At 34.6% G+C, this 27214-nt stretch overlaps 1 protein-coding gene across 1 annotated transcript in view; it reads right to left on the minus strand.

The window, feature by feature from the left end:
- The window catches only part of LOC136026337 (nuclear pore membrane glycoprotein 210-like), a gene marked incomplete in the record, with an annotated part of 122795 nt that extends 103209 nt beyond the window's left edge, over positions 1–19586 (minus strand). The window contains 5 exon segments of the mRNA XM_065702771.1: positions 5256–5501; positions 12487–12719; positions 13708–13830; positions 16394–16551; positions 19388–19586. Of these exon segments, the coding sequence (XP_065558843.1) occupies positions 5256–5501; positions 12487–12719; positions 13708–13830; positions 16394–16551; positions 19388–19536 (909 nt within the window).
- Between the last annotated feature and the right edge of the window lie 7628 nt (positions 19587–27214).

Here is a 27214-nt window from a genome sequence, read left to right on the forward strand (position 1 = left end):
TTATCTACTATGGGCTGCCTGCCCGTAGTAGCATAATATTTGTAGGCATGAATATATAATGAGTCGGAGGTAATAGGCTTGGGACTGTCTGTGCAGGATTCGACTCTTGTTGATAGAAGAGCATCGCCAAGTGCTGAAAACCATGTTGTGACCAAGATGGGCCCAGGATTGCACAAAACCTCCAACTTACTGGAGGTCCCAGGGACTTCTTGCTGTCCAGTTCTAAGCCGGCTTAAGCGCTTCGGTGAAGACTTGAGAAGATATGTTGGTCCCCATCCTGCACTGGTATACGGGATCACTGCTTTTCTTGAGGCCAAAATAATTTCAAAGATTTAAAGAATATGAAAATTGGAACTTGGAATGTTACGACGTTAAAAAATGACTATCGCATCGACATTTTGATTGACGAATTCAGACAGTTTGAACTGGATTTAATAGGAGTTTCAGAAACTCATATCCCAGGGGTGGGAAGCATGAAATTAGGTGACATAGAATTTGTTTACTCAGGCAGGAAGGATGGGGTACATAGACAGGGAGTAGGGCTCATGATGAATAAGGAAGCTGCTAAGTCTTGTTTAGGCTGGGAAGGTATTAATAATAGAATACTAAATGCTCATTTTATGACTAAAAAGTTTAGGGTATCAGTTATAGTAGTATATGCCCCCATTGAACCAACTGATGGAGATACTAGTGACTCAGATGAATTTTACTTACAGTTACAGGAGCAAATAGACAGGGTACCAGTAGAAATATGGTGTTTTTGCTAGGAGATTTTAATGCCCAGGTTGGTAGAAATAGGGATAGATGGTATCCTAGCCTAGGTAAATTTGGTGTAGGAAAAGAAAACAGTAATGGCTATATGCTTTTGCAATTTTGTAGGTATAACAACCTAGTTATAACCAATACGGTGTTTGGTCACAAAATGGCCCATAAGTTGACATGGTATTCAAGTGATGGTAAGACAGCAAACCTTATTGATTATGTTATTGTAAATAGAAGACTAGCAGGATCAATACAAGATACTAGGGTGTATAGGAGTGCCGTTATTGATGTTAAAAGTAAAGATCACCATCTAGTAGTGTCTAAGGTTAATTTAAAGCTGAAATTTCGGAAGGGTAACTCCCTCCCGGAAAGTTATGATGTTGGCAGACTTCAGGATGAAAATTTGAGAAAAAAATTCCAGGAACAGTTGAGTACTAAGCTTGAGGGTTTAAAATTTGACAACGTGGAAGATGGATGGAATAATTTCAGAAAAACAATTTGTGAAGTTGCTGATGGTGTCCTAGGGAAGAGTGCTAAGACTGCAACTAGGAATATTAGTAAAAAAGCTTTAGGTTTAATAGAGAGTAGAAGGGGTTTGTATAAGAATTATCTGAGTGATAGGTCGTATGAAAACAAAAGGAATGTAAAGAAAGTGGAGAAAGCATTAAAATATGAACTAAGGAGATGTGAAGTGGAGGCGATGGATAAAATTGCTGAGGATCTGGAAGATGCGGCTAGACGGCATAATAGTAAAATATTATACTGGCATGTTAATAAATTGAAAGGGAGTAGCCAATCCGGACTAGTCCCAGTTAAAGATAGAAATGGGGCCACAATTAGTGATAAGGAAAAAGTTAAAAAAGATGGGTGGAACATTTTGAGAATGTGCTAAACGGAGATACAGTTGCAGGAAAAGATATAGATGAAAATGAAAAAGTTTGTGATACCTTGGATGTGAAGGAAGATTTGTTTAGTGAAGAAGAATTAGCGACAGTACTAAAAGGATTAAAAAATAATAAGGCCCCAGGTGTTGATAGTATGATTAATGAGTTTCTTAAATATGGTGGCTCTGAGGTTAGGAATAAGCTACTGAAGATTATGAACATGATTTTTGAAAAAGGGGAAGTACCCAAGGATTTTAGGAAAACCTTAATTAAACCACTGTATAAGAAAGGTGACAAGAGTGAGTGTCGTAATTATCGAGGTATTAGTCTGGTTTCTGTAGGTAGCAAATTACTGAGTAATATGATACTTTTTAGACTGAGACATGCTGTAGACAAAGTTTTAAGGGAAGAACAATGCGGTTTTAGAAAAGGTAGAGGATGTGTCGACCATGTTTTCACTCTTAGGTTAATAATTGAGAAGTCCCTTCGTCGTCAAACACCTTTGGTCCTTAGTTTTATCGATTATGAGCAAGCTTTCGATTCTGTTGATAGAACAGCGTTAACAAAGGTCTTATCGTTATATGGTATATCAGAAAAATACATTAAAGTGATTTGCGCTATGTACGAGAATAATACTGCTGTGGTTAAGGTAGGAAATGAGGTTAGCAACTGGTTTTGTATTAAATCAGGAGTTAAGCAGGGTTGTGTTCTATCCCCCTTTATATGGATCATTTTGATGGACTTCGTCTTAAGGAGCACAGGAAAGGCAATTGGAGACCATGGAATCAAATGGGGAGGAAGAACGCTCCTGGACTTAGATTATGCTGATGATTTAAGCATATTAGATGAAAGTGTGAGCAAAATGAAGGAATTTTTAGAGGTTTTACGAGTTCAGGGTGCTAAAATAGGCTTGAAAATTAATGTTAAGAAGACTAAGTCACTGAACAGGTGACATTAGGTAACGAAAAGATTGATCAGGTTGGGAGCTTCAGTTACCTTGGTAGTATTATTAGTAAAGATGATGGGAGCAGTGAAGATGTTAAAAGTAGAATAGCTAAGGCTCAGGTTTTTTTTCACAGTCAAAAAAGTTTGGAAGAATAGAAATATAAGTCTCCATACCAAGATTAGAATATTGGAAGTGATGACAGTGGTCAAATATGGCTCTGAAGCATGGGCACTCCGAAAAGCAGATGAAAATTTACTAGATGTTTTCCAGAGAAATTGCCTACGGATTGTTCTGGGTACCCGGCTGACTGACCGTATTTCAAACAGTAGGTTGTACGAAAAGTGTGGTTCAATCCCGCTTTCTGGGGCTATAATGAAAGAAAGGTTGAGATGGCTAGGCCACGTTCTACGGATGAAGGATGACAGATTACCGAAGATTGTCCTTTTTGGCGAACCGTCTAGGGCTACACGGAAAGCAGGTCGTCCTTGTCTGGGTTGGGAGGATGTCATAAATAAAGATTTAAAGGAAATGGGAACTTCCTGGGAGGGTGTAAAGAGGAAGGCTTTAAATAGATTAGGTTGGAGGATGAGCGTGCGTGGCTGTGTTGGCCTCAGGCGGCTTGGTGCTGCAGTGAGTTTTTAGTAGTAGTAGTAGTAGTATTGCATCAAGTAAGCATATGAGCATGAGTCTCATAATATGAATGAAAAGTCTAATTGACTCTACAAAGAGAATGAGAGTGAAGATACACTGTATTGTAACAAGTGTGATCCTGACTTTTCACTTCAAGATCAATACATGGTGAATCCTGGTGATCTAGGGCATTTAATGGTTCCTGGCGATGAGCATTTATACATATGGAAGAAGATATCTAAAGAAATCTATCCAAACTGACCAAGTTTATGAAATAGCTATGCTACTGTGGATATTCGAAATTCATGAATGTCGACATTTACCAGTGAATGTCCAAAATAGCTGTTTTCCTCCTTGAATTTAGTCAGCGTAGCCAGTCAACTTTTCCTATTTAATGCAAGGTTTGATGATGACGGGTTAGGTTAGGTTTGATTAGGTTAGGTTTCTAACCCATTTCTGATATATATATATAACCAAATTTGGCATAATATAATCTAATCCAACATAATCTAACCTAACTTTTACCATCATAGCTTGGATAAGACCAAAAAAGCTGACTCGCAAAGCTAACTGAATCCAAGCAGAGAAAAAGTAATTTTGGATATTCACCATGAGGCTACATTCTTCAAAGCAAAAATGAGTGCTTCAAATTTACCAAATTGCAAGAGTTAAACGATGTTCTATTTTGTATTATTATATTTAAATATACTATTTGTTTTTCTTAGACGTAGCTAATAATTTATCTTGAAAGGTATGCACATAATTTTGTCATACATGCAGCAGTGATTTTCATAGGTGACTGGTGGGAAATTGGGAATAATAAGAAAAATAGTAAGCGATCCTTAATGGTCAGTAGCAAAACGAAATTTAGTGTAATGACAATAAAATGAGGCTTAACAGTGATCAAAATACTGAATTAGAAATGTTCTTTAACTATGACTGTAATATATGAAATGATATGGTCTTAATCAAAATCTTGCATAGTTTAAAAAAAAACCTCATCAAAAGTACTAGATACAATTTCAAAAGCACTAGACACAATAGCCACGGAGGTATCATCATATGGAAGATATCAAAATCAGTACGTCTTGCTGATCTATGGGTGCTGCTGGATGATGCTAGGAGACTAAATCTAGACAAAACTACCTTGACGAGATGAAGATTCGAATCATAGTTCACGGGGATCAGACAGTTTTATAGTTTTGTACATTTGAATTAAGGGTATGTATTAGTCAAACCATGAACCTATCACCAAATCGGTTGGAATCTGAGCTTTTGTTTATCTTATGCAGTAGCATAAGAGACAAGGGCAACGCCAAAATGGAGCTTTCGAACAAAAATTCGGTTTGGCTAGCCGATACCTATCTCATAACGCTGCTACATAGAGCTCCTCCCTACTCCCTGCTGATAGAGTGGTATGGATTTATAAGAGATATGGTTAAAAAACAGGAACTACACTTTATGTATAGATGATCAAGATAAAGGGCCTGGTAACTATGGAAACACTATCAGAATATTGTGATGTTTGTTGACCAATCTTTTGTTTCACAAAACTGGAGAGACTTTGCTTATCGTTCTTTTTTTTTTACGCGCTATCCGCTTAAGTTAAAACTATGCAAATTAGCAACATTCCAAGAAAAAATTAATCGCGGATTAAAAGTCTGAGATTCGACTCTCAAAATTAACAAATTGAATCTATACTCCACAATTCGTTATTTTATACTCCAAACAAAGTTTGAAAAGATACGACTTGATTACAATCTGCGGATTCATCACAGACGTTTGCGTCAATTGAGATAAGTCTTTTATAACACTGAAGGTTTGCACACAAACTCTTAAAAAGTCCGCTTCAGGGCTTTTGCCAAAATATCTTCAAAATTACTCATTCCCAAGGATTATTCAGAACGAACATTCTTATTGCTTCCATAGACTTTTACTCTCCACGTCTCCTTTTCCCTTCCAGAGCTAAAGTAGGGGCACTTCGGGAGTTACGTTCCAAGCATCCAATTATCAACTATGTTTCATATTCTTACCTGAGTTTCTCCAGTTGTAAGAGCAGTAACCTTAAACGAAGTTGGGTCTGAGACTGCTACCACACTGCTATTTGACATTCTAAGAAGATACTGCTGTGCTTCAATCATTGGCAATGGATGTAACCGCCCATGTTTAAACTGAATAACTTGAAAAGTTACCGAAGATCCAGGCATAAGGTACACTCTTGGTGGATCTAAAGCGATATTGGCTATCACTGTCATTCTGACCTCACCCGAAGGTACCTCCTATAAGAAAAGAAACAAAATTGGCAAATACGAAGGAATGCACTCAAATAAGATACATGCATCCCAAAGTTTTAGGTTGTTATAAAACTTAATAATAAGTTGGCTTTTATAGTACATCATCTTCGTTTCCTTGAAAACAATTATTGCATGTACAGTTATTTTCATACAAATGATCTATTTTGCTTGTCTTCAATTCCTTTGTGATTTCGTTCAAAAGATCAGATATTATTTTAAGGAGACGGGTTTAAAAGTCTAACTCAAAGCCTTTTGTGAATTATCGTAGTAAGATTTTATTTGATGTCACATTTATAAATATGTCTCATGAAGTTTTGTCACAAGCCACAGAATCATGAAGCTTTAAGGAGAAAATTTCAGCCCCACCAGCAGGACCTTTTCCAAAATTTAACATATTTGCTGATACATTATAATAATTCTTTTTTCTTTATAGATCATAATAACAACTGATAGGATATATTCAACGATACAACAATTTATAACTTATTTCTTAATAATTCTAAACAATTTCTCATTCCCATTAATGCCACTGACATTAAACAATTCGCTGCCATACAAACGTTACTTCCAAACTATTTTCATCCCAAAAGACTTAACACGGGCTCTGAGAGAGCATAATTTAATTCATGCATAAAAAAAGTCAAAATATAAGGCAACTACTAACCTAAATACAAAATAAAGCAAATACTTGATAATATTAAAAGAAAATGTCAAACGGTGTATAATCATCAAATAGCCACTATTTGATTTGCTTTTAAATACTCGTATGTATATGTATATACTCTGGTGAAAGGCTGGAATCCAAATGATTTAGCACAGAACTACTTATTCAGAACGGTTTGTTTTGGTCTCAGTTACCTGGTTGGATCTTTGCAAGAGTCGGCCTTTTTTCTTTCACATGAATCCTCATTCACAAGACTGAGACCAGTGGTGAATAACTTGTCAATGCTAGCTGATTATCTTTAGTAAATTGCTACATTGTTATCTTTAATAAATTGTGGATCACTGCCAGTGATCAAAGCTTAGGCCATAGCTCAATTGGGTTCTTCAATGCTCCATTTCTTTTGGTTCTACTACTACTTTTATTACGAGTTTTTAAGAAGAAAAGAGAGTAAAGAGGCAGCACTAGCGAAAACATGTCTTACAGGGCAAATCATCAGTAATTTCTACCAGAAAATGCGGGCGTTTGGCAACCGATAGAGAAAATATATTGGGTTATGTGTTATTTTACTTGTTTAATTATTCAATAAAATAATATTTTTAGTTATTTTTTATTTATTCATTTATTCTTATTCATTTGGTCAACCGCTTTGGTCATTCTTATTCAATCTCTGGTTAACCGCTATACGCCCTCTTGATTGATATCAAAGGGGCCTTTGATAACATTTCTCATGCATCCGCTCTGCTCACTTTAATCCATGCTGGATTGCCCCTAGCTGTCATACGAGTCCTTCGCTCTTGGTATTCTGGTTTAAAGATCTGTATCTGTCCGAGTTCGTCTTCATCTCAGTCCAAATTAATTCAAGTGGGTAGAGGAATTAGACAAGGAGGAATTATTTCTCCTTATATATTCAATTCTTGTTTAGCTACTGCCCTTAATTCTCTTTCCTGCTCGTTTGTTTCATTATCTCGAAATCTGTCTTACATTGCAAATGCTGATGACATTATCCTTCTAAGCCGGTCCAAGTCTAGTCTTGTTTCTAATTTTAATATTTTAATTAATTGTTTAAAAGGTTTGGGCCTTTCTATCAGTTTTGAAAAATGTCAATTTTTTGTTGTAAATTGTTTAGAGGATAATGTCAGGGCGACTCTCGATTGCGGCAATGGTGTTATTTTTCAGTCGTCGCCAATAGTCACTGATTTGGGATTACCTTATGCTGCTTCGAAAAGAGATTTCAAACCAGTCCTGGTTCAGCATGTTCAGTTGAAACTACGCAAGGCATTTGGTCTTTTAATTCGTTTTCGGGTCTTTACCGTCGGGACGTCCTTGGTCGTATGTATAGCGCTGTTGCTCTGCCTCACGTATTGTTCCCGTCCCTCCTCTTCCGAAATTTCAGACCTTCTGATCTTTCGCCCATTAAAGTTGCTTATTTTAAATTTTGTAAATTTTTACTTGGTTTCCCCCTTTCTTTTAGTAACACTGAGATTGTTTTAAAGCTTAATGTGAAGGATCCTGTAGTCTGTATAAAGAAAAAATATAAAACATTTGAAGATAGGGCGAAAATTAGCCTTTTAGGCCACAACTTATTTCCGTTTTTTAGTAACAGTTCTGGCTCTTCATGATTTATAGCAAGTTTTTTTTTTTTTTTTTTTTTTTTTTTTTTTTTTTTTTTTTTTTTTTTTTTTTTTTTTTTTTTTTTTTTCGATCAATATTTGATACGTTTTGATTGTAAGTGTTATCAGTTGTTTTTTCTTTATATTATATTGTAGCGTACTCCTCATTTTTTGAGGGAAATAAAGAAAATAAAATAAAAAAATAAAATCTACTTTATTCTTTGTTATTTTTTACGTGTTATTTCCTTTATATTTTTTTTTTTTTTAAGTGTTCGATCAATATTTGATACGTTTTGATTGTGTTATCAGTTGTTTTTTCTTTATATTATATTGTAGCGTACTCCTCATTTTATGAGGGAAATAAAGAAAATAAAATAAAAAAATAAAATTTACTTTATTCTTTGTTATTTTTTACGTGTTATTTCCATTATATTTCCAATATGTTGGAATTATTTTTTTATTTTCTCGTTTCAAATACTAAATTATAAAAAAAAAATGTCAAACGGTAACCCCTGAATTATATTATATGTTTGGAGTTTAAAAGAAAAACGAGCACATTTTGGCTGGAAAAGATTTCAGGATACTGGAGAAGTTTCGCCCTTGGACTTGTCCTACCTTTAGAGTGTCAAACGGTTCCAGTTTTACACTCAAATGAGTGTACAGTAGCAAATAACTATATGAAAATACTGTCGTTTAGAAATTGGAAGAGAACAAATACAGGATCATATAGGCATTATAAGTTCAAATATTCGAATCATTCTTGGGTCATTCCATGTCAAGTCAACCAGGTCATGACGCCCACCTCTTTAGATTTTGATGAAACTTGGCACAATTGTTGCATTTGCTATCCTATTGATAAATACCAAATTTTATTTTGATCTGTCTCTTATAGTTTTTTTTTCTACAAATTTTTTAATTTTATTAATATAACGCGATTTTAGGCCTCGGATTTCGCGTCTTGCAATGTAACTTGTAGCTTAAAAAATTAATATCTTGAAAACTATTTGAAATATCACCATGAAACTTTGCATAATATTTAACTAATATATTTAAAATAAAGAAAAATACATTCACTAACCTATCTCATCTCCAAAAAATAATAAAAATATTATAATCAGAACTTTTTTTTATTTGTAAACCGTTTTCGGGATTTTCTAAAATTGGAATATCTCAGGTCTCAGATCTAGTAAAGTGTTCATATTTTTTTTACATACTCCTAGATACATAGGCTAACAGATAAACAAAAAAGATGTATTGCTTTTTCACATGTTTAGTTAATATTCCAAAAAGTAAAATATTATTAAGGAATTATAAATTTGCGGTTTACTTACATTTAATAAATGTGAAATAAATAAAAACTGAAGTCTAAGAATCAATAACTTTTACAGCAATTATTAGTTCTGCTTGTTATACTTTTTCCACTTCATCCAACACTTTTTGAAATAACACATTCTGCCAGTGCTACTTGATTGCGGTGCATCAACTGTACTGTTAATGTGCTCCAAAGGTATTATGCACAAGTCTCCTCTTTGAGGCCAGTAAAAGCTGGCAGCAGGTCCTGGAGGGTGAAGAAAAAGAATTTCAGCATCTTTTTCTTTATGAAACAGTTTTAACGAGTCCAAAGTACCACTTTAAATCGTAGTTTGCAGCCACATAATCGTTTAAAGATGGTTGAATGCAGACCCAATCCGTAGCAGAATCAAAAGAAAACATTAGAGTAGGATTAGGACTATCAGTAGCCCTCCTTATTTCAATTTCATATGTATTTAATGGTTTGAAATAATGGAAACTCCTAGTACCGGGAATAGTCTTGGTGGTTAAAAATCGTGACGCTAACTACAACCTGAAAGCTTCAGCATTTTTTTGTCAATAAAGTGAAAGTTTATTTTTTCAATGTTGACTTTACAGAAGTCATAAACTGCAGTTGCTGTCTTGATTTGATTTTCATCTGAAAGTTGAAGGCTGGTTTTTCTCAAAATTCCCTTAACAGTTCCTCCCAAGCCATCACATATTGATTTCCCGTGGCTTGTTGCAAAGAATGAATGTTCGACTTTCATTCCAAAGTCTTCATGATGGTTTGTTAGGTTTTTGAAACTATTTCTATTTTTGTATTGACCAGCACAGCCGTCAGTGAAATAATGAACTTGGTTTATTTTGGGATGATTTTCTTTCGGCCATTTCGAAATTTGTTCTTGTATGTAATTCACAAAACAAGTGTCATGTTGTAAGTCATCACTTATGAAACAATGGTTGGAAATTAAAACTTTATCATCCTTTTTCAAGTAGAGTCCAACTGGATGAATTGTGCATCCACCTCTGTTCCAGTGATAACTTTGGATTTCATTTTGAATGATGTAAGAATAATTTTCACTGAAATCCATTACTACAATTTCTGTATTCAAAGGCGGATCTACTTTCAGTTTTTTGAAAGTTTTAGACTGTGATTTTGTAATATATGAATGTGGGATTAGGTTTTCTACAGATTCGTTCAGTAAAGAAATAAAGCCTTAAACGCTGATTGATTGCTTAACCATTTCTGTCCTATCAGTATTAACCCATTGGCTTATAATTATTTCTTCTTCTAAATCATAATCTTCGCTCAATTTTGCAGTTAAGTATTCAATCATCATCAGACGGACAGTTGTCACAATGGCGTAGCATACACTCACTGTTTTCAACATTACAAACCAACATCTTGATCAAATCTTTGTAACTTTCTTCGATTTTTACAGCATCTAGTCACAATTTCATATTCTGGTGTATGCTCCATACACATACTGAACGGGTAGCTGCTGACCCAGCAAGGACACACCACTTTGGTCTTATACTGCAAAATTTCGAGAATCCTACTTTCAAGTCGGGGCATTCCCATTCAAAACACGAGTAAAGCTCTCTCAAATTACTGAGAATAAGTCTTTTTCGCATATAGATATTTTTTTTTAATGCTCACTTTATCTTTTGCTCCGGGTAAAACTCTTGAATTCTCATCATTTTGGTAAAAGTCTGTGACAAGTTTAACTGTGTTTTCGGAGAGTGTGTTACCTTTTTTAGGGTCAGGGATAGCTAGGATACCTTTCTCTCGTTCAAGTTTTCTTGCTTGTTTTACCATATATTCGGTCACCTGAAGTTCTGTAGCAACTTTTTTCTGGCTCGATGATTCTGGCACCAAAGTCAGAATCTGGACTTTTTGGGATCTCCCAACAGACATAAGTTTTTCTTTCAAAAGGCCCACGAGCTTATCAAAATCTTCTGCTTTTTTGATAAGAATTTCTTGTCTTCTTTTTCGTCTTCTGACATTTCAATGTCATAATCTAGAGCTTTGGAGATTTTTTTCTTTGCTTCTTTTGTTACTTTTTCAACTTTTCTTTCGTAATACGATCCCTTACTATGTGATGACAAATTATGAAGTTTAAATGGAGTTAAACCCAAATCATCTAAGGCTGCATTTGTTTGTGAAAGGGAGACATTTCTAGATTCGAATGAATCCAATTCAATCATTAGTTCGTCATCAGATTCACTTTCAGTGATTTTAGTTTTTTCTTCACAGAAGTTTTGACATGAAGGGCATATCTTTTGTCCAGGTTTAATAAAAAAAAATTTTTCACACAACTGTTTTGAAAAACTTAAAGATACACTTCTTAGTGACTTTTTATTGGCTTTTTGTGTTTTTTAATGGATCTTTGCATACTGTTTGATATTTTTCAAACAATTGAGAAAGTAGTAGCTGTGATGGGAACAAACATTTTTAAATTCAATTAAATCGATTCCAGATCTAAGTTGAATTAATTCTTTTTCTTCCTCGGTTAATTCTGATACAGATCGTAATTTTTTGGAAGGTGTATAAGTTGTCTGAAAACAGTCAACTTAAATACAGTCAACTGAAACAGTCAACTGAAACAGTGATTGTTTAAATAGTCCAATGCTAGAAGCTTGAGGATTTGCCATTTTGATTTCCGCTTACCCCATTTTAAAGTCCAAGAAGAAAAATAGGTACAACCTGTAACTAGCCTATTCACTTAGTTTTACACAATCACTGAGTCAGAGAAAATTGACTTTTGTTGATTTCCAAAATTAAAAGGTGCATCTTTACTTCAAAACTAAATAGTTTTGTTAAAAAACATTTAATGGAAATCACAGTTATATACTGCAACTGTTATGTTTCACTTTTCACTTAATAAAATTAAAAATCACAGTCACTGCACAAGAAGTTTGCACTATAGGTCTTCACTCCCTCAAAGCAAGATCTAAACTGAGGCAGTGTTCAGTGATTAGCTGTAGAGCTAGGAGTATATGTACTATTGTAATTCGTCATACCAAAATATGAAAAATTTCAGACCTCTCCCACTGTACAATGTTTGGAGCTTACAAGGAAAAACAAACACATTTTGGTTAGAAAAGGTTCTAGAATCTTGCTCAAATTTTTCTGTTAAGGTTTAATAGCTTCATTTTACACACAAATTACTATACGTAATTACATAAGTAATTTTTAAACAGTTTTAAATAACATCTACTTTCTCTATAGATTTCAAATATATAACATTTTATAAAGAACTACTTTTAAAATTCTAGGCTATCACCCCCCTAAAAGAGGATGGGTGAAGGCACTCTTCTTTGTGGGAGTTTCTGATCCTGCACAATTGTTTTTTGCTGTTTTTTTTCAAACTCATTCGAATAAAAAAAAAAGAAATAATCTTACCTTCAAAAGAGGGTCTTCAAAGCGGACACAAATTTTGGCGGATCCAGTTTTCATACCTTCAATGAGAATAGTATCACCCCTCTTGCCTGACTTTTCCAGTTTTTCAACCGATTGACTGGCATCATACTTGGAATCTTCAAAGCTGACAATTCGGATGGCATCGGATTCCATCTTGTTAGTTGGTTCAATATGCCACTCCATTGCTAATCCATTCAAAGTGGAAAATTCATTTCCTAGAAAAATGCATCAAGGTTATATTTTCGATAGCATAGATGCAAGACACAAATCATGACAATATAACTAAGACAACTAAGCCCCAAATTGAGAGCAAAATTACCCTGCTGTTCGAAAACTCCTTTCAAGAAAAACATGTTAAAAATTTTGAACAATTCTTTACGAACGCTCCACAGTCCAGTTAATAATATTATATCAGCTTATTCTTTTCTTTCTTCGCTATCTCTGATAGCGAAAATAGATGAGCCGTATATGATGATTTCACTAGCAAGATAGATTCAGTCTCAGAAAGTGTTGGCTTGTTGTCTAGGATAAAATTTTACTTTCTGATGCAAAGAAACACAGGTTCGTAGAGAGCCTCCACTAAGACCATCTAATGGAAGGAAAAAAATTATGTCAAATGACAGAAGAGAACAAAATTCCGCATATCTTCTAGATTTCTTAGTAATAATTCTAGAAAAGTCGACCTCGAATGCCAATTCCCAGTTTTTTTAGTTTTATAAATTTTTGATTTGGTACCCATCTGTATTCTAATCGAGTAATGTACGTACTATAAAAAGTACCTAAGATGCAATAAAATTTGTATAGACAAAATTGTTTCCATTACTTAGGTTTCCAGAAGTTGCAATGAAGCAATTTTGCTTTTTACATCCTAGAGTTGATTTTTTTCTATACATGGTAGGATGATTTTTCCAACATGGATAGACAGATGGTGATAATTTTATAACTGGAGCTAAAATTGTTTTTCCAACAATAAAATTCCTTCCGATACTTTCTATTTTTAAGTTTTGATTTAGCAAATTCCTAAAAGTTTGTACGTTTGTACTTGTCAGCAGAAATTTTGATGAGAAAAAAAAAATCAGGAATAGTTTGTTTTGGATATAGTGCTTTTTTCTACAATGCTTTTCTTTTCATGTTCAGTGAATACTTTTTTAACAAGCGTGTTCGCTTGCTTTAAATTTTCGAATTAGTAACAAGAAAGCATACCTTGGTCATCATATGCTCTAGCTTCAATTTTTCCAACATCATCTAAGTATATTTCATGAGTTCGAACAGATATCTCTATCTTGTGAATAGTGCTAACGACTACATCACAGTACAGCGTTTCACCTGCAAAATCGCTTCAATTAATCTAACTAAAAGTGGTTTTTCGTTACAAAGCTACAAATCACTATTTCAAGGAACTGGATGCAAAAATGAACTTAAAAATATTATTTAGTAGGAAGCACAAAATTAACATGCACAGAATTAAGAAATTGCAAAATATATAAGCACATCAATTTTTGTAAATATGTATGTCTATTTTAAAATTTTCCAGTCTCCTTGAAGATATTTCTTTTACAGAAGAATTTATCTGTAACCCCCCCCCCCCCTACATGCACACGTATGAAATAAAAATAGTGTGTACACGGAATAGAATGTACAAAGAAGTGAAAAATGCACGTTGAAATAAGAAATAGCAAAAAATATAAATACACCAATTTTTGTAAAAATATTTAGGTCCATTTTAAAATTCTTCAGTATGCTTGAAGAACTTTTCTTCTGCAGAAGAATTTATCCGTCATCCCCCTATAGGCACGAGTAAGAAACAAGAAATAGTATCAACACAGAAATAAGAAATAGTAAAAAATATAAACACATCAGTTTTTGTAATAATTTGTACGGCCATTTTAAAATTCTCTAGGATCCTTGAAGAATATATATATATATATATATATATATATATATATATATATATATATATATATATATATATATATATATATATATATATATATATATATATATATATATATATATATATATATATATATATATATATATATATATATATATATATATATATGTTTTGATGACTAAACAGATATTCGGCTTGTCTGCTGCCCGTTTTGAAACTAAATTGAATTGAATTGAATTGAGAGGTGCTTATGTTTCAAAGCAGTGATTATGCTAGCAATGTGTCTGGTATTTGACAGGGTGTCCAGAAACACATATGAGCTGAAAAAAAACACATCTGATAGCTAGTACACTAAATTAAAAAAAATAACCGAAGTAGTAACAAAAACAAAACAACCAACATCATTATTCATGAAATAATTCATTCTTTGTCATACTTCACTCCCCTCATCCATACTTTCACAATTCATAGGCTATTCTTGCATCAGCACATCTTCACTACTTATCACTATGTTTGTTAAACAGCTGTCAGGAATCTACTCAGAATAGAGAAGTACTCAGAAATACTGCTAGAGTATACTACTGAGTACAGAAGTACTTAGAAATACTACTCAGAAATATTAGAGAAGTTCATAACAATATTTCTATTTAATTTTTTTAGTGTTTTTCAGCATTGACAGTTTATTGATAAACTGGCATAATTGAGATTGTCCATTTCAATCTTGATACATTTTTTCTCCTTTCAAACTCCAAAACTGAATAATCAAAAGTATGCTCATATTCTAACCAATCTTTGACAACCTTTCCAAACACTTTTTTTGCTAATTCTGCATCAATCACCAAAATCACGTTCTTACAAGTTTCTTTACTTTCAACTCACTGGAGGTTTTGCTTAACTGCAGACAATTCAGATGTTAACTTCACATTTTCACTAGCCAAAATCGAAATTTGCAACTTCAGATTTAACACTTCATCTTCTAAGGCAGAAACTTGTGGCATTAATTCTGCTATTTCCTTATTTGAATCCATCACAGATTTTTCTGTTTCTGTTAATCAGTTTTCTACTGATTTCATACTAACCGCTAGATCTGGCAAAGTAGTTGAATTGTCCTTTACTGTTGTTAAAATTATAGCTATATTGTCAGCTAATGAAGTATTTTCTTGAAGTGTTAATTAGATTTTAAGTACAAGAGTCTACTATTACAACCAAATACACAGTTGATATTTTAAATACGTTTTCCCTGCATTTTTAGAAGACTTCTCAATTAATTTGAATTAGAGCCTCCAAAATGGACTCTTGTATGTTTACTTTGTAGGCAATAGTAAAGTTTCAATAGTTATGTTATATCTATCAAATTCTAAATATTTCTATAATCCAAGTTACTCTAGATGAAACATCCTAATACAAAATTTAGCAATATCTGATATATCTGATCAGAAACATGTTCTAGTTGATTATCTGAAAGAGATTGTATCCTAAGGGAGCTACAATAGGAAATTGTAAAAAATTACTTCTTAAGTATTCTGAAATACAGTATTTCATGAGTTTTGATTAAGACTATATACAGCTTCCTCTTTCCCTCTATTAATGTCTATTGAATATTTTTACTGTTAGATCGCATTTGCATCCTCTTAAGAAATAAATTCTTGCCTTGTAGAAAACACTAACATTTCAATAATCATATTTGCCAAATTCTAAAAATTTCTATATTCAAAGCTGGTCAACAAGAAATATATTGATGCAAGACTAGACAATCCCTAAGAATTAGATTCTGATAAATGTTGAATTTTGAAGGAAATGGATTCAGTATGAAGTTGAACTCTCAGAGAGGCCATAAGTCTACAACTAAGAGAATTTGTTTTTCTTAAGTACTCAGAAACACACTATTTTACAAATTTTGGATGAAATTGCACACACCATTTTCTTAACCTATACTAGCAAATACTGAATGTAAACCTATTGAAAGACCAGTTTCAAACCTAAAAAAAAACTAACCTTCTCCAGCAGCTAGAACAAATGCTGCAGCCTTTTGCTGTGCCAGTGATATGCTGGATGATGAAAGGGATAATGAGACTATAGCAGAACGAGAGCAATCTGGACCTGGGCCATCTTTATTCATTACTACTTGAATAATGTCTGGTCTTGATGATCTCCTGGAAAAAATCGTAAGTAAATGTATACTGGCCATCCAAAACTACAAATACAATACACTGAAGGGCATACTACTAATACCAACTCACTGCAGCACCATGCCACCTAAGTCCAACACAGCATTGCAAGCTCCTCCTCCATCTCAATCCATTCAAAGCCACGCTGTTTACACCCTCTCATGAAATTTCCATTTCCCTTAAATCTTTCCTTATGCCATCCTCCCACCCCCTTCCAAACAAGAGTATATGTGCTTCACCATCTTGTATCAACAGTGCCTATACTTTGTCTCTGACCCTCCATGGTCAAAACTGTGCATGATCTATCCCCCTAAGGGTAATTCTGTTTGTGCTTTACTGAATAATAAAGATAGCTTTGAAAATTGCCAAAAGATCACATAGATTACTACTTAATAATCAATTGTGCATGCTTCTGAATTAAATAGAGTTGCAAGGAAAGAAGTTTAAAAGTATACACCCTTTCCAGATGACCAAATTAACTTTAAAAGTTTCATTTTTTTAGGAGCTCTTTGTTTTTTCCTGGAAACTTAAATAGTATCTTTTATGATAAAGAAAACACATATATTTTTCTCAGTGTAGTAAAAATACATTCTCAGTAAAGCACAGCTAATGATCTAGACTTAAGTGTACTTTAAAGACTGATGACCAACTCATATCTGCCTCTATTTTAAGACATAATCTATAATTATTGATTCAGCTGCAAGAACATGTATTAACTTTCTATCTACATGTATAAAGTAAGAAAGTTTAAGAATGTTTCATCATATTTTACTGATGATGAAACATGGCACTTCCTTGGCCATCAAGCAGACAAAGTAACCAAAGACAAAGCAGGATGTACTTTTGAGTAATGGCAAGAACTGGTGGAGTCAACTGAGGGGGGAAACAACCCCACCTAGATTTTGAACAGTATGTCATTGAAAAATGCCTTTTTGGGTATTTCCATTTACAAATACAACAATTGCCCTCTAGATTTTGAAAAATATGTTTTGCCCCCCTTTAAATTTTCATGAACTGGCACCACTGGCTACTGCTAAAAGAAGGATCCACAATAAATTTATGGACAGAGTGGGGGTAAAGAGGAGCTTGCACAGCTTTATAGGCCTCAGATGGCTTTTAACTGCAACAAGTTGTTATCAGTAGAAGAAGACATGAAAACTGGAATTGAATAAGATCTTTCTTTATCTCTCAATCAACAGCTTGAGACAAAAATAATACCTGGGAATTTTAACAATAGGAAAATAAGAATAATGAGGTGGTCATCAAGGATCAAAATTGGAAAAGTCTTTTTGACCCTTAAGACTAATATGGAAACAGACATAGTTTTTAATAATAAAGGGTCTATTTCAAAATTTCATTTATTTCAAAATTTCATTTACTCTCAGGAATCTAGTCTAAATTAGGATCCATTGAAATATTTTCAACCTTACACCTCCACCCGTCCCTACTTACTATAGCCTACTGGAAAGAATTAACAAAAATATGATCTTAGCAGCAACAACAACAAAAATAAATTGGTTTTAAGAGTCTACCTCAAGTCTAAGGAACTGTCCTGCAAAAGCCTAGAGTCCAAGAGAAGTAAACTTTATCCCAAATATAAAAAAAAATATGCATTTCTGCAATTTTACTCATCCTTGTTTAGATACCATACAGTTATGGCATTCTGTATCTTTCATTCTGCTAAAATAGATTAAGCATGAGCTTTACCATTTGAGATGAAATTGATCATTTCAATTATATTTCATGGCAAATTTATTATTTGATGTTAGAAGTATTTCTGATAAGGTAAAACTTACCACATGGCTGTCACAGGTTCAAAGAGCTAAAATTAAAGACATAAGGATATTTAGAAAAGATACTAAACATGTTTTTATTGTATATCAAATTGAAGCTAACATAAAAAGTTTTAATTTGACTTAAATGCCATGTCTCTATTTGGTAAAATTCTAGTCAATTGACTTCTTGCTATCTTGGAAAGAACTAAAGGCAGAGAAAAAGCAACTGGTAACTGAAAATTAAGGTAAAATGTTGTTTTGTCAAAATTTCAATAGGTATAGACCTGTCATTTATGCAAATTTCAGGGCCCTCTAGAGGGAGAAGGAGTGGAGGACATACTTCAAAATACCTTCCCAGGACATACTTTAGCCTGTAGATTTATCCCTGAAAGTTTCATTTTCCTAACCTAAACCTCTATTATAATTAGGAGATAGATAATTTTTTATTTACAACAATTATATAGATATGACAAACCAGTGCACATGCCTGGTGTCATAGTTTAGCACTGACAATATTACAATATTAGCACTGGTTATGAAAATAAGAACTAGCACTGACAATATTACATACTTTAGCACTTAGCCTACATTGTTGTACTTTGAAAATAAAAACTAAGAGAAGAAAGAAACAAATTTTGAAAAAAAATATTTTTATCACTGTGTTGTTAACTTTTGTTTAATAATTTCAAAACTGTCACTTATTGCTACATTCTTGCACTGGTCAACTAGGTTAATGCTGAATGAAGGCTAAACTAGGATATCAGTTCATAACCTTAAACACTACCAGCATATTTTCTAAAGGAGGTTCAACACCATTTTATCTTGGTGAATGAGCAACTTAAGGTAGGCTAACAGCCAAGCATATATCATAGCCTACCTAAAAGGAAGTTACTGAGCAGGAGAACAAAGCCTGGTTTTGAGCCTAATCAAAGATTATTAGTTTTTAGAGAACACAGTTCATGTTATTCTTCGTTTTCAAATAACCTTCAGCCTAGGCTATTTGGGTAAGAGTAGCAAAATAAGAACATGAAAATATGTTTGCTAACCATTGGTAGCAGCTTCCTCCTTCAAAGACCTCCAGCTTGAAGTAAGATGCTTTTTGGGAGTCTTCAGGCAATAAAATTCTAGGAACATTTAGTTTTGCACCATAAACTATTTGAAGGTAAATAAATATAAATATCCTAATTCCCGGCATTTTTAAAATCTTTGCCGAAAAGTTAAACCCACGCGAATTTTATTAATTTAACGCCATGAGAACGAAATACCTAAATATTAGAATATCAAGAAAAAATCACTTGTGCCAAAAACAATACTAAACTTGTATTTCGTCTTATTTCTTCTTAGAAGAGGTAGAAAGGGTGTATTTTTCAATTATCGAAATCTTTAGAGAAGCCGAAAGTAATTCTCCAAACGAAATAGTAGATAACCAACATAGTTGGTCACATCCTAGCTCTATGCTAGACGATGGGTATTTATTTACTACTGAATATTTTTACTGACTGCTTTCATTTAACTAAAAAGTACGATAGTAAACATTTCTTTCGTACCTTTTTTCTTGAATAAGAATTGCTTCTTGCAATTGTGCAGCTGCACGAATTAACTTTATGATTTATTAGCCAGCTTACAAAGGTGCTTCGAATGAACTTTTTTTCCTAAATTCGCGGCACCAAGCATATCTAAACATTTGATTTGTCGCCAGATTTTTTTATAAAGCTTTTAGAGCCATCTTTTGAAAGAATCAACAGAGGAAATCTCAGGGATAATTTCCTCAGGAATATCATTCAATTTTGGAATGCAACGTAGAATGATGTTGTTCTTCAATGCTCTATTTGCGGAGTGCGAACCACAAGATTATTGGACCGAGCTATTCTCATTGGTATCTGTCTTATCGGTTGGTCAATAGGGGGGACGCAATACGAGAAAACTCTAGAGAAGGAGATGAATTTATATACTTGTAGAAAATAACTATTGACGCTATGTCAAACTTGTCAATAACAAAAGGGAGAGAAACGTGAGGAACGACTGAACCTGCCCTATTACGAATATTTTTGAGCGGTGCCACTAACATTTTAGGAGCACAAACATGTAGAAAGTGTCCGTACTTGGCGATGGATTGTATGCAAGACTTGTAGAGTGGGATGATCAAGCTGAGTGGTAGAAGTTTTTGAAGGCGTGAGTGATCCCCAGCTTTCTTCCGCGGGTGGGTCTTACCCAATCGAAGTGGGTTTTACAAGAGAGGTCTTTGGAGAAGTGGATTCGGAGGAGACGAAGCTTGTTGACTTTTTTCATGAATTCACTAATGAAAATAAAGTTGTGGTGACTTTGACTTGCTGGTGCTGGGCCCGATTGTGTTTTTTTTTCGAAGGACCTCTCTATATATTTTAATGAGATATACACTTATTAAGAAAAGAAAACAAACACTATTCGCCATTCGCCTGCCAAGAAAGGCAATAAGCTTGTAAGGGCAAGCGAGGTTATCACCCTCAGCAAATTAAAACCACGTTCATATCACGCTACTCAATACAAAAGAAACTCAACTGATGAAGGAAGAAAGGAAAAAAAGAAAAAGAGGAAAAAGACAAGAAGAAGACAGAAAGAAAAATTAACAGAAAAACATTAACAGCAAATAAATCAGGGAAATGCCTTGAATAGAATGACAACCTGGAATAGGCCTTACAACAAAATTACTCACGAGATAAAAGAAACTTCTTTACCCGTGACTTGAAAGCCGGAAGACTAGGCACATTTTTCACACCCTCGGGCAAAATATTCCAAACATGGGGACCATAATGGCGAATCAAAAAAGATGCCCGTGTAGTACTCCTAAACTCATGAGTTAAGTTATCAGCTTTTCTTGTATTATGATCATGACGGTCTCTATTAAAAGTAAAAAGATTTTCAAAAGCAGGGGTGAGCAGGCGATTCAAATGTGTTATACGAGAAAATTGCAGCTTGGTAATCTCGAATTTGGGATACATCCATTAACTTATTCTTTTTAAAATGCTCATGAGCAGGAACCTCATCAGAATCATAAAATTCAGATAATAATTTTACAGCTCTATTCTGAAGTTTTTGTACTCTTTTGAAACATGTTACAAAGTTAGTTGCCCATATAGAGCATCTGTAGCCAATATATGGACAAAATATAGAAAAATAAATCATTTTTAGAATATTTTTTGGGACTGAATTTTTAATTCTTCGCATCACCCTAAGACCACTTAAATAAATGTATAATTTAGGAGGACTTTGTCTCAAAGAGCACTAGAAAGGCCGTGGGAGAAAACGGAATCAAATAGGGAGGAAAAACTTTCTTGAACTTAGATTGTGCTGATGATTTAAGCATCCTAGATGAAAAAGTAAGCATAATGAACAAACTTTTAGAAGTATCGTGAGCTCAAGGTGCTAGAATAGGTTTTAAGGCATCCTAGATGAAAGTTTGAGCAAATTGAATGAGGTTTTAGAGGTTTTGTGAGTTCAAGGTGCTAGAATAGGTTTGAAAATTAAGGTTAAGAAGACTAAGTCGCTAAAGCTAGGAATGAGAGAAGATTAAAAGGTGACGTTGGGTAACAAAAAACTGATCAGGTTTGTAAATAGTACCATGGTAGCTTTATTAGCAAAGACGGCGAGAGCATTAAAAATATTAAAAGCAGAATAGCCAAGGCTCAGGGTGTTTTTTCACAGTGGAAAAAGTTTGTAAGAATAGGAAAATAAGTCAGCAAACCAGGATTAGAATATTAGAAGCTACAGTGATGACAGTGGTGAAATACAATTCTGAAAAGTGGAGGAAGATATACTAGATAAACATCCGTTTGCTAGATAAATTTCCAGAGAGATTGCCTATGGATTGTTTTGGGTATCCGGCTGACTGACCGTATTTCAAAAAGTAGGCTGAAAAAAAGTGCGGTTCAGTCAGGCTTTCTATGGCTATAATTAGAGAAAGGTTGAGATAGCTTGGGCTCGTTCTGCGAATGAAGGATAACAGATTAGCGAAAATTGCCCTTTTCGGTGAATCGTCTAGGGATAAACCGAAAGCAGGTCCTCTATGGGTGGAATGGAAGGATGTCATTAAGGAAGATCCAAGGGAAACGGAAATTTCCTGGGAGGGTATAAAGGGTGAGGCTTTGAATAAATTGGGATGGAGGAGGAGCGTGCGTAACTGTGTTGCTCTCAGGCAACTTGATACTATGGTGAATTGTTAGTTGTAGTAGTAATAGTATTCAATTCTACCCTGATTCATTGTCGATCTCATATAGTTCTTTTAGCTTCAGCCTGGAGAATCATCTCCCTCCAGAACCAACGCTTACTAGAATTAATTTTTTTTAAACAGGTTTTTTCGGCTGAAAGTGAGGAGCAACATTAATACTTAATAAAAACATAAATTATTCTGTACATGAGGGGGCTGCCATCTCCTCAATGCACCCCTCTTCACGGTAAAATCGCTTAATATAAAAAAAAACTTTTGATATTAATTAAAACGCCCTTGAGTTTCAGGAGTGTTTCTTAAAGAATTGGGACAAAACGTCAAAATTTAGCATAAAGAGCAGGAGTACTGAGGAGGAAGGCATCCTCCTTATATACGGAATAATTCCTGTTTGTTTTAAGTATTAATGAAATTCCTTATTTTTTAGTTGAAAAAACTTGTTTTTTCCACTTGAATTTCTTATCGTTTTTTCAAATAATGCCAGAAATCCACCTTACCTTTAAGAAAAATAACTCAAAATAAACTTCTTAAAATAAAGTTCCCCCTCAGGAAAATTTTCCCGAATAATTCTTTCCTCGCTGAACATCCCCAGGAAAATATCCGGAGGATATTTTCATTTAAAAATTCTGCTTAACATACTTTCGCTTGAAAAAAGAATTGTTTTCATTTAATTTATTATTGTTTTTCAGGTCCTAGTCAGAATCCACTCCTATGTGGTAATTTTTTCAGGAACACCGCCCCCCCCCCATGGAAAGCTTTTTCTGATGAAAATTTCACCAAGGAGAATTTCTCCTCTTTATAATTTCCCATGGAAAGTTTCTTCTGTGGGAATTTGCTCCCCGTAAAAATTCTCCAGAGAATTAAAACACCACTGAAAATTTCCCTCGGAACATCTCCACATGTAAAATGAAGTCGCCAAAGGGAAAGTAAGACAAATAAAATAAATTTCACATATAAATTCTGGCCCCGTCTAAAATTTCCCCAGGAAAGGTTAACCCTGGAAACCTCCCTCCAAATAGAAAATTCTTCCCGTGAAATCCCCCATGGAAACCCCCTCCCCAAAATAATGTATGTATACTCCCTAATAACAAATACTGTAGCACAAGGAGCGGGGTGTCGAGGAGGAAAAGCCCCTTTCATATACGGAGTAATTTCTGTTCGTTTTAAGTTTTAATGTCGCTCCTTACTTTCATTTCAAAAAAACTTGTTTTTTTATTTAATTTCTGAAAGTTTTGAATTAATGCATGTCTGATTTTGGCTCTCCGTACATGAATTATTAAAATTAAATTTGCGTATTAATTTTTTTTTTGGCTAAATGTCTTTCTCTTAGTTTTGATCAGATGATTTTGAAAAATAAGGGGTGAGAAGGAGACCTAGTTGCCCTCCAATTTTTGGTTACTTAAAAAGGCAACTAGAACTTTTAATTTTTAACAAACGTTTTTATTAGTAAAAAATATACGTAACTTAAGAATTAACTTATTAAAAAAATTTTATATTCTATATATATATATATATATATATATATATATATAATATATATATATATATATATATATATATATATATATATATATATATATATATATATGAGGGGGTTTGTCCCCTGAATCAGAAAGGCCGTAGAATAAATAGTTATAATTACTAAAAATAATTCAGCATAAAGAGCGAAGTATTTATCTCCTCCTAAATACCTCGCTCTTTATGCTAAAGTATTTTTTGAGCCCTCATATGCGTAATAATCTCTGTTCGTTTTAAGTTTTAATGCTTCTCCTTACTTTCAATTGAAAAAACTTTTTCATGTTTATATTTTCATTGGTTTTTTTCAATAGTAATGCTAGAAAATCCTGGGCCCTTTTCATTGAATTTCTCTTCCCGCATGAAATATTCCTCCAAGGAAAGATCTTCCCATATAGCCCCCTCCCCTGAACCCCACACCCAAACCCAAAAAATTCCCCTGAAAACGTCGGTACACTTCCCAATAACCATTACTTTATGTAAACATTGGTCAAAGTTTGTAACTTGCAGCCCCCCCCCCAGGTACTGTGGGGGGGGGTAAGTCATCCCCAAGGACATAGTTAGCTATTATGGTTTTCGACTATGCGGAACAAAATGGCTATCTCAAAATTTTGATCCGTTGACTTTGGGAAAAAATGAGCGTGGGAGGGGGCCTAGGTGCCCTCCAATTTTTTTGGTCACTTAAAAAGGGCACTAAAACTTTTCATTTCTGTTAGAATGAGCCCACTTGCAACACTCTAGGACCACTTGGCCGATACGATGACCCCTGGAAAAAAAAAAAAAAAAAAACAACAAACAAACACATAAACACGGACCCATGATTTGTCTTCTGGCAAAAAATACGAAATCCCACATTTTTGTAGATTGGACCTTGAAATTTTTTCTATAAGGGTTCTCTGATACGCTGAATGCGATGGTGTGATTTTCATTAAGACCCTATGACTTTTAGGGGGTGTTTTCCCCCTGTTTACCAAAATAAGGCAAATTTTCTCAGGATCGTAACTTTTGATCACAAAGACTAAATTTGATGAAACTTATATATTTAAAATCAGCATATAAGTTCGATTCTTTTGATATATCTTTTAGCATCGAAATTCCGTTTTTTAGAGTTTCGTTTACTATTGAGCCGGGTCGCTCCTTACTACAGTTCGTTACCATGAACTGTTTGATATTTCAACGTGAGATGACAATTTTGCCGTCATTCGATAGCTGATATTCTCTTTCATCTACCTATTAAATCTTATTTTTAACACTTGCTTTGCTTCATTTTTGGGAAATATTCTGATCAAAGGAAATACTGCAAATAACATTCCAGTAGAACACGATTCTATTTTTTATTCATGAGAAAACAGATGGTCCAAATGGACAGGAAGGCTTTCAACAGCTCCACGAACTCAACCGGCATACCGTCTTCCACCATGATTCGCCAAAGGTTTTCGCGGGTTACTGAGTTGAAAGCAGCCAAAAAGTCAACGAACATGTTAATTATGGGAAGGTTGTAGCGTTCGAACTGTTGGAGAATATTGCGAAGAGTGAAGATCTGGTCAGCGCACCCTCTCTCTTCGAAATCTGCACTGATTTTCACGTGCCCGCTCCTTCCTTGCTTCCTCGAACTTGTTAAGCATAATCATCGCGAATACTTTGGTAGCCGCTAGAACGCGTGGCGAGGCCTTGTAAACCTCAGTAGGGAAACCATCTCCTCCAGGCGACTTATTGTTTTTTAGACGTTTGATCGCGTTTAGTATCTTTGAAGCTGAAAGTGGTGTCATGTCAATTTCATATGGTGGTCTTTCAGCTGTTGGTGGCAGCAATAGTGATGCATCTTGCCCATCTGTATTTGCATTAAGCAGGTATTTAAAGTTATTCTTCCAATGACAAAGTTTACCTTGTACGTCAGGGCTCACGCTTCCTTGAGTGTCTTTTAAGGGACCAGCGATAGGTGACGTTTTTCCAGTTACCCCTTTGAGGGTTCTATACAGCCTTCTCGTGTCATTATTTCTGGCTGCTTTTCCCATCTCTGAAGCAACCTCATCCCAAAATTGTTAGCGGCCTTGATGCAAGCTGGTTTTAACCTGTTTGCGTAGCGACTTTTTTTTTACTGCGATTGATGCGTTTGATGCCTGTCTCCTAGCCTCGATTAGCTTTACAGTTTTCTCTGAGACATAATTTTTCCTCCTCTTTGCACGAGCATAGCCGATAACTTCAGGGGCAACCTTTTCAGTGGTGTTCCGGAATTATTTCCATCGGATGGTAGGGTCTTCATCGCAGTCTGTCAGGCTTGCGAACTGGTTCTGTAACTTCAGGCAAAAGTCCCTTTTTACTGTTTGGATTTTCAGTTTCTCCACGATCAACTTCCTTTTATTGGGTTGTCTCTTCCTCGCACTCAACTTCAGGAGTGTTTTCGCACCTAAAAGCTTATGGTTCCTTCCAGATTTTGATCCCGTGCACGCCCCTCTGCAAGCTCGAGAATCGATGACTGAGGAGCGTCGAAGCTGACGGATCAATATATGGTCAATTTGGGCAGTCGTGGAGCCATCGTTTGAGCGTCAAGTTATCCTTTGAGAGGGTTTGTGTTGAAACATGGTGTTGGTGATGGAAAGATTATGAGATCTTGCAAACTGCAACAGTCTATCACCATTGGAGCACCGCTAGCCGCATGCAAATGGACCAGCAATATTGCGAATATTGGGGTCTGTTGGGCCAACACGGAAGTTCCAATGACCCGCTAAAATTAGGGAAGTCTCGTTTAGGGCATTTCTGCATTGTAATCTCCAGATCAGTGTAGAATGAATCCTTATCAGCATCTGTTGCCACTCTCGTTGGTGCATAGACAGCAATGATAGAAATGTTGTATAATCTTCCTTTAAGTCTCGCTATTCTCGGTTTCACTGGATCCCATTAGTAGAAGTAGAAACATTAGGATTCAAATATTTTCTTTCAGTTAGTTCAACATCGCTCACACCAAGCCCGGTTAATTTCTAACTGTTCGTAAGATATAGCTGTTACACCCTTTTGACAACCTGCATACAGAGGGTCTGTTCTGATTCAGTTCATGTTCCCCCCTGAAAATTTCTCCTTCATGCCCCTAGACATAATTGTAATAGTAGTATTAATATTACTAGTAATAGCATTGAATAGCGGTAGTACTACTAGCACT

The sequence above is a fragment of the Artemia franciscana genome, chromosome 4 (genome assembly GCF_032884065.1).
Source record: "Artemia franciscana chromosome 4, ASM3288406v1, whole genome shotgun sequence".
Lineage (NCBI taxonomy): Eukaryota > Metazoa > Arthropoda > Branchiopoda > Anostraca > Artemiidae > Artemia > Artemia franciscana.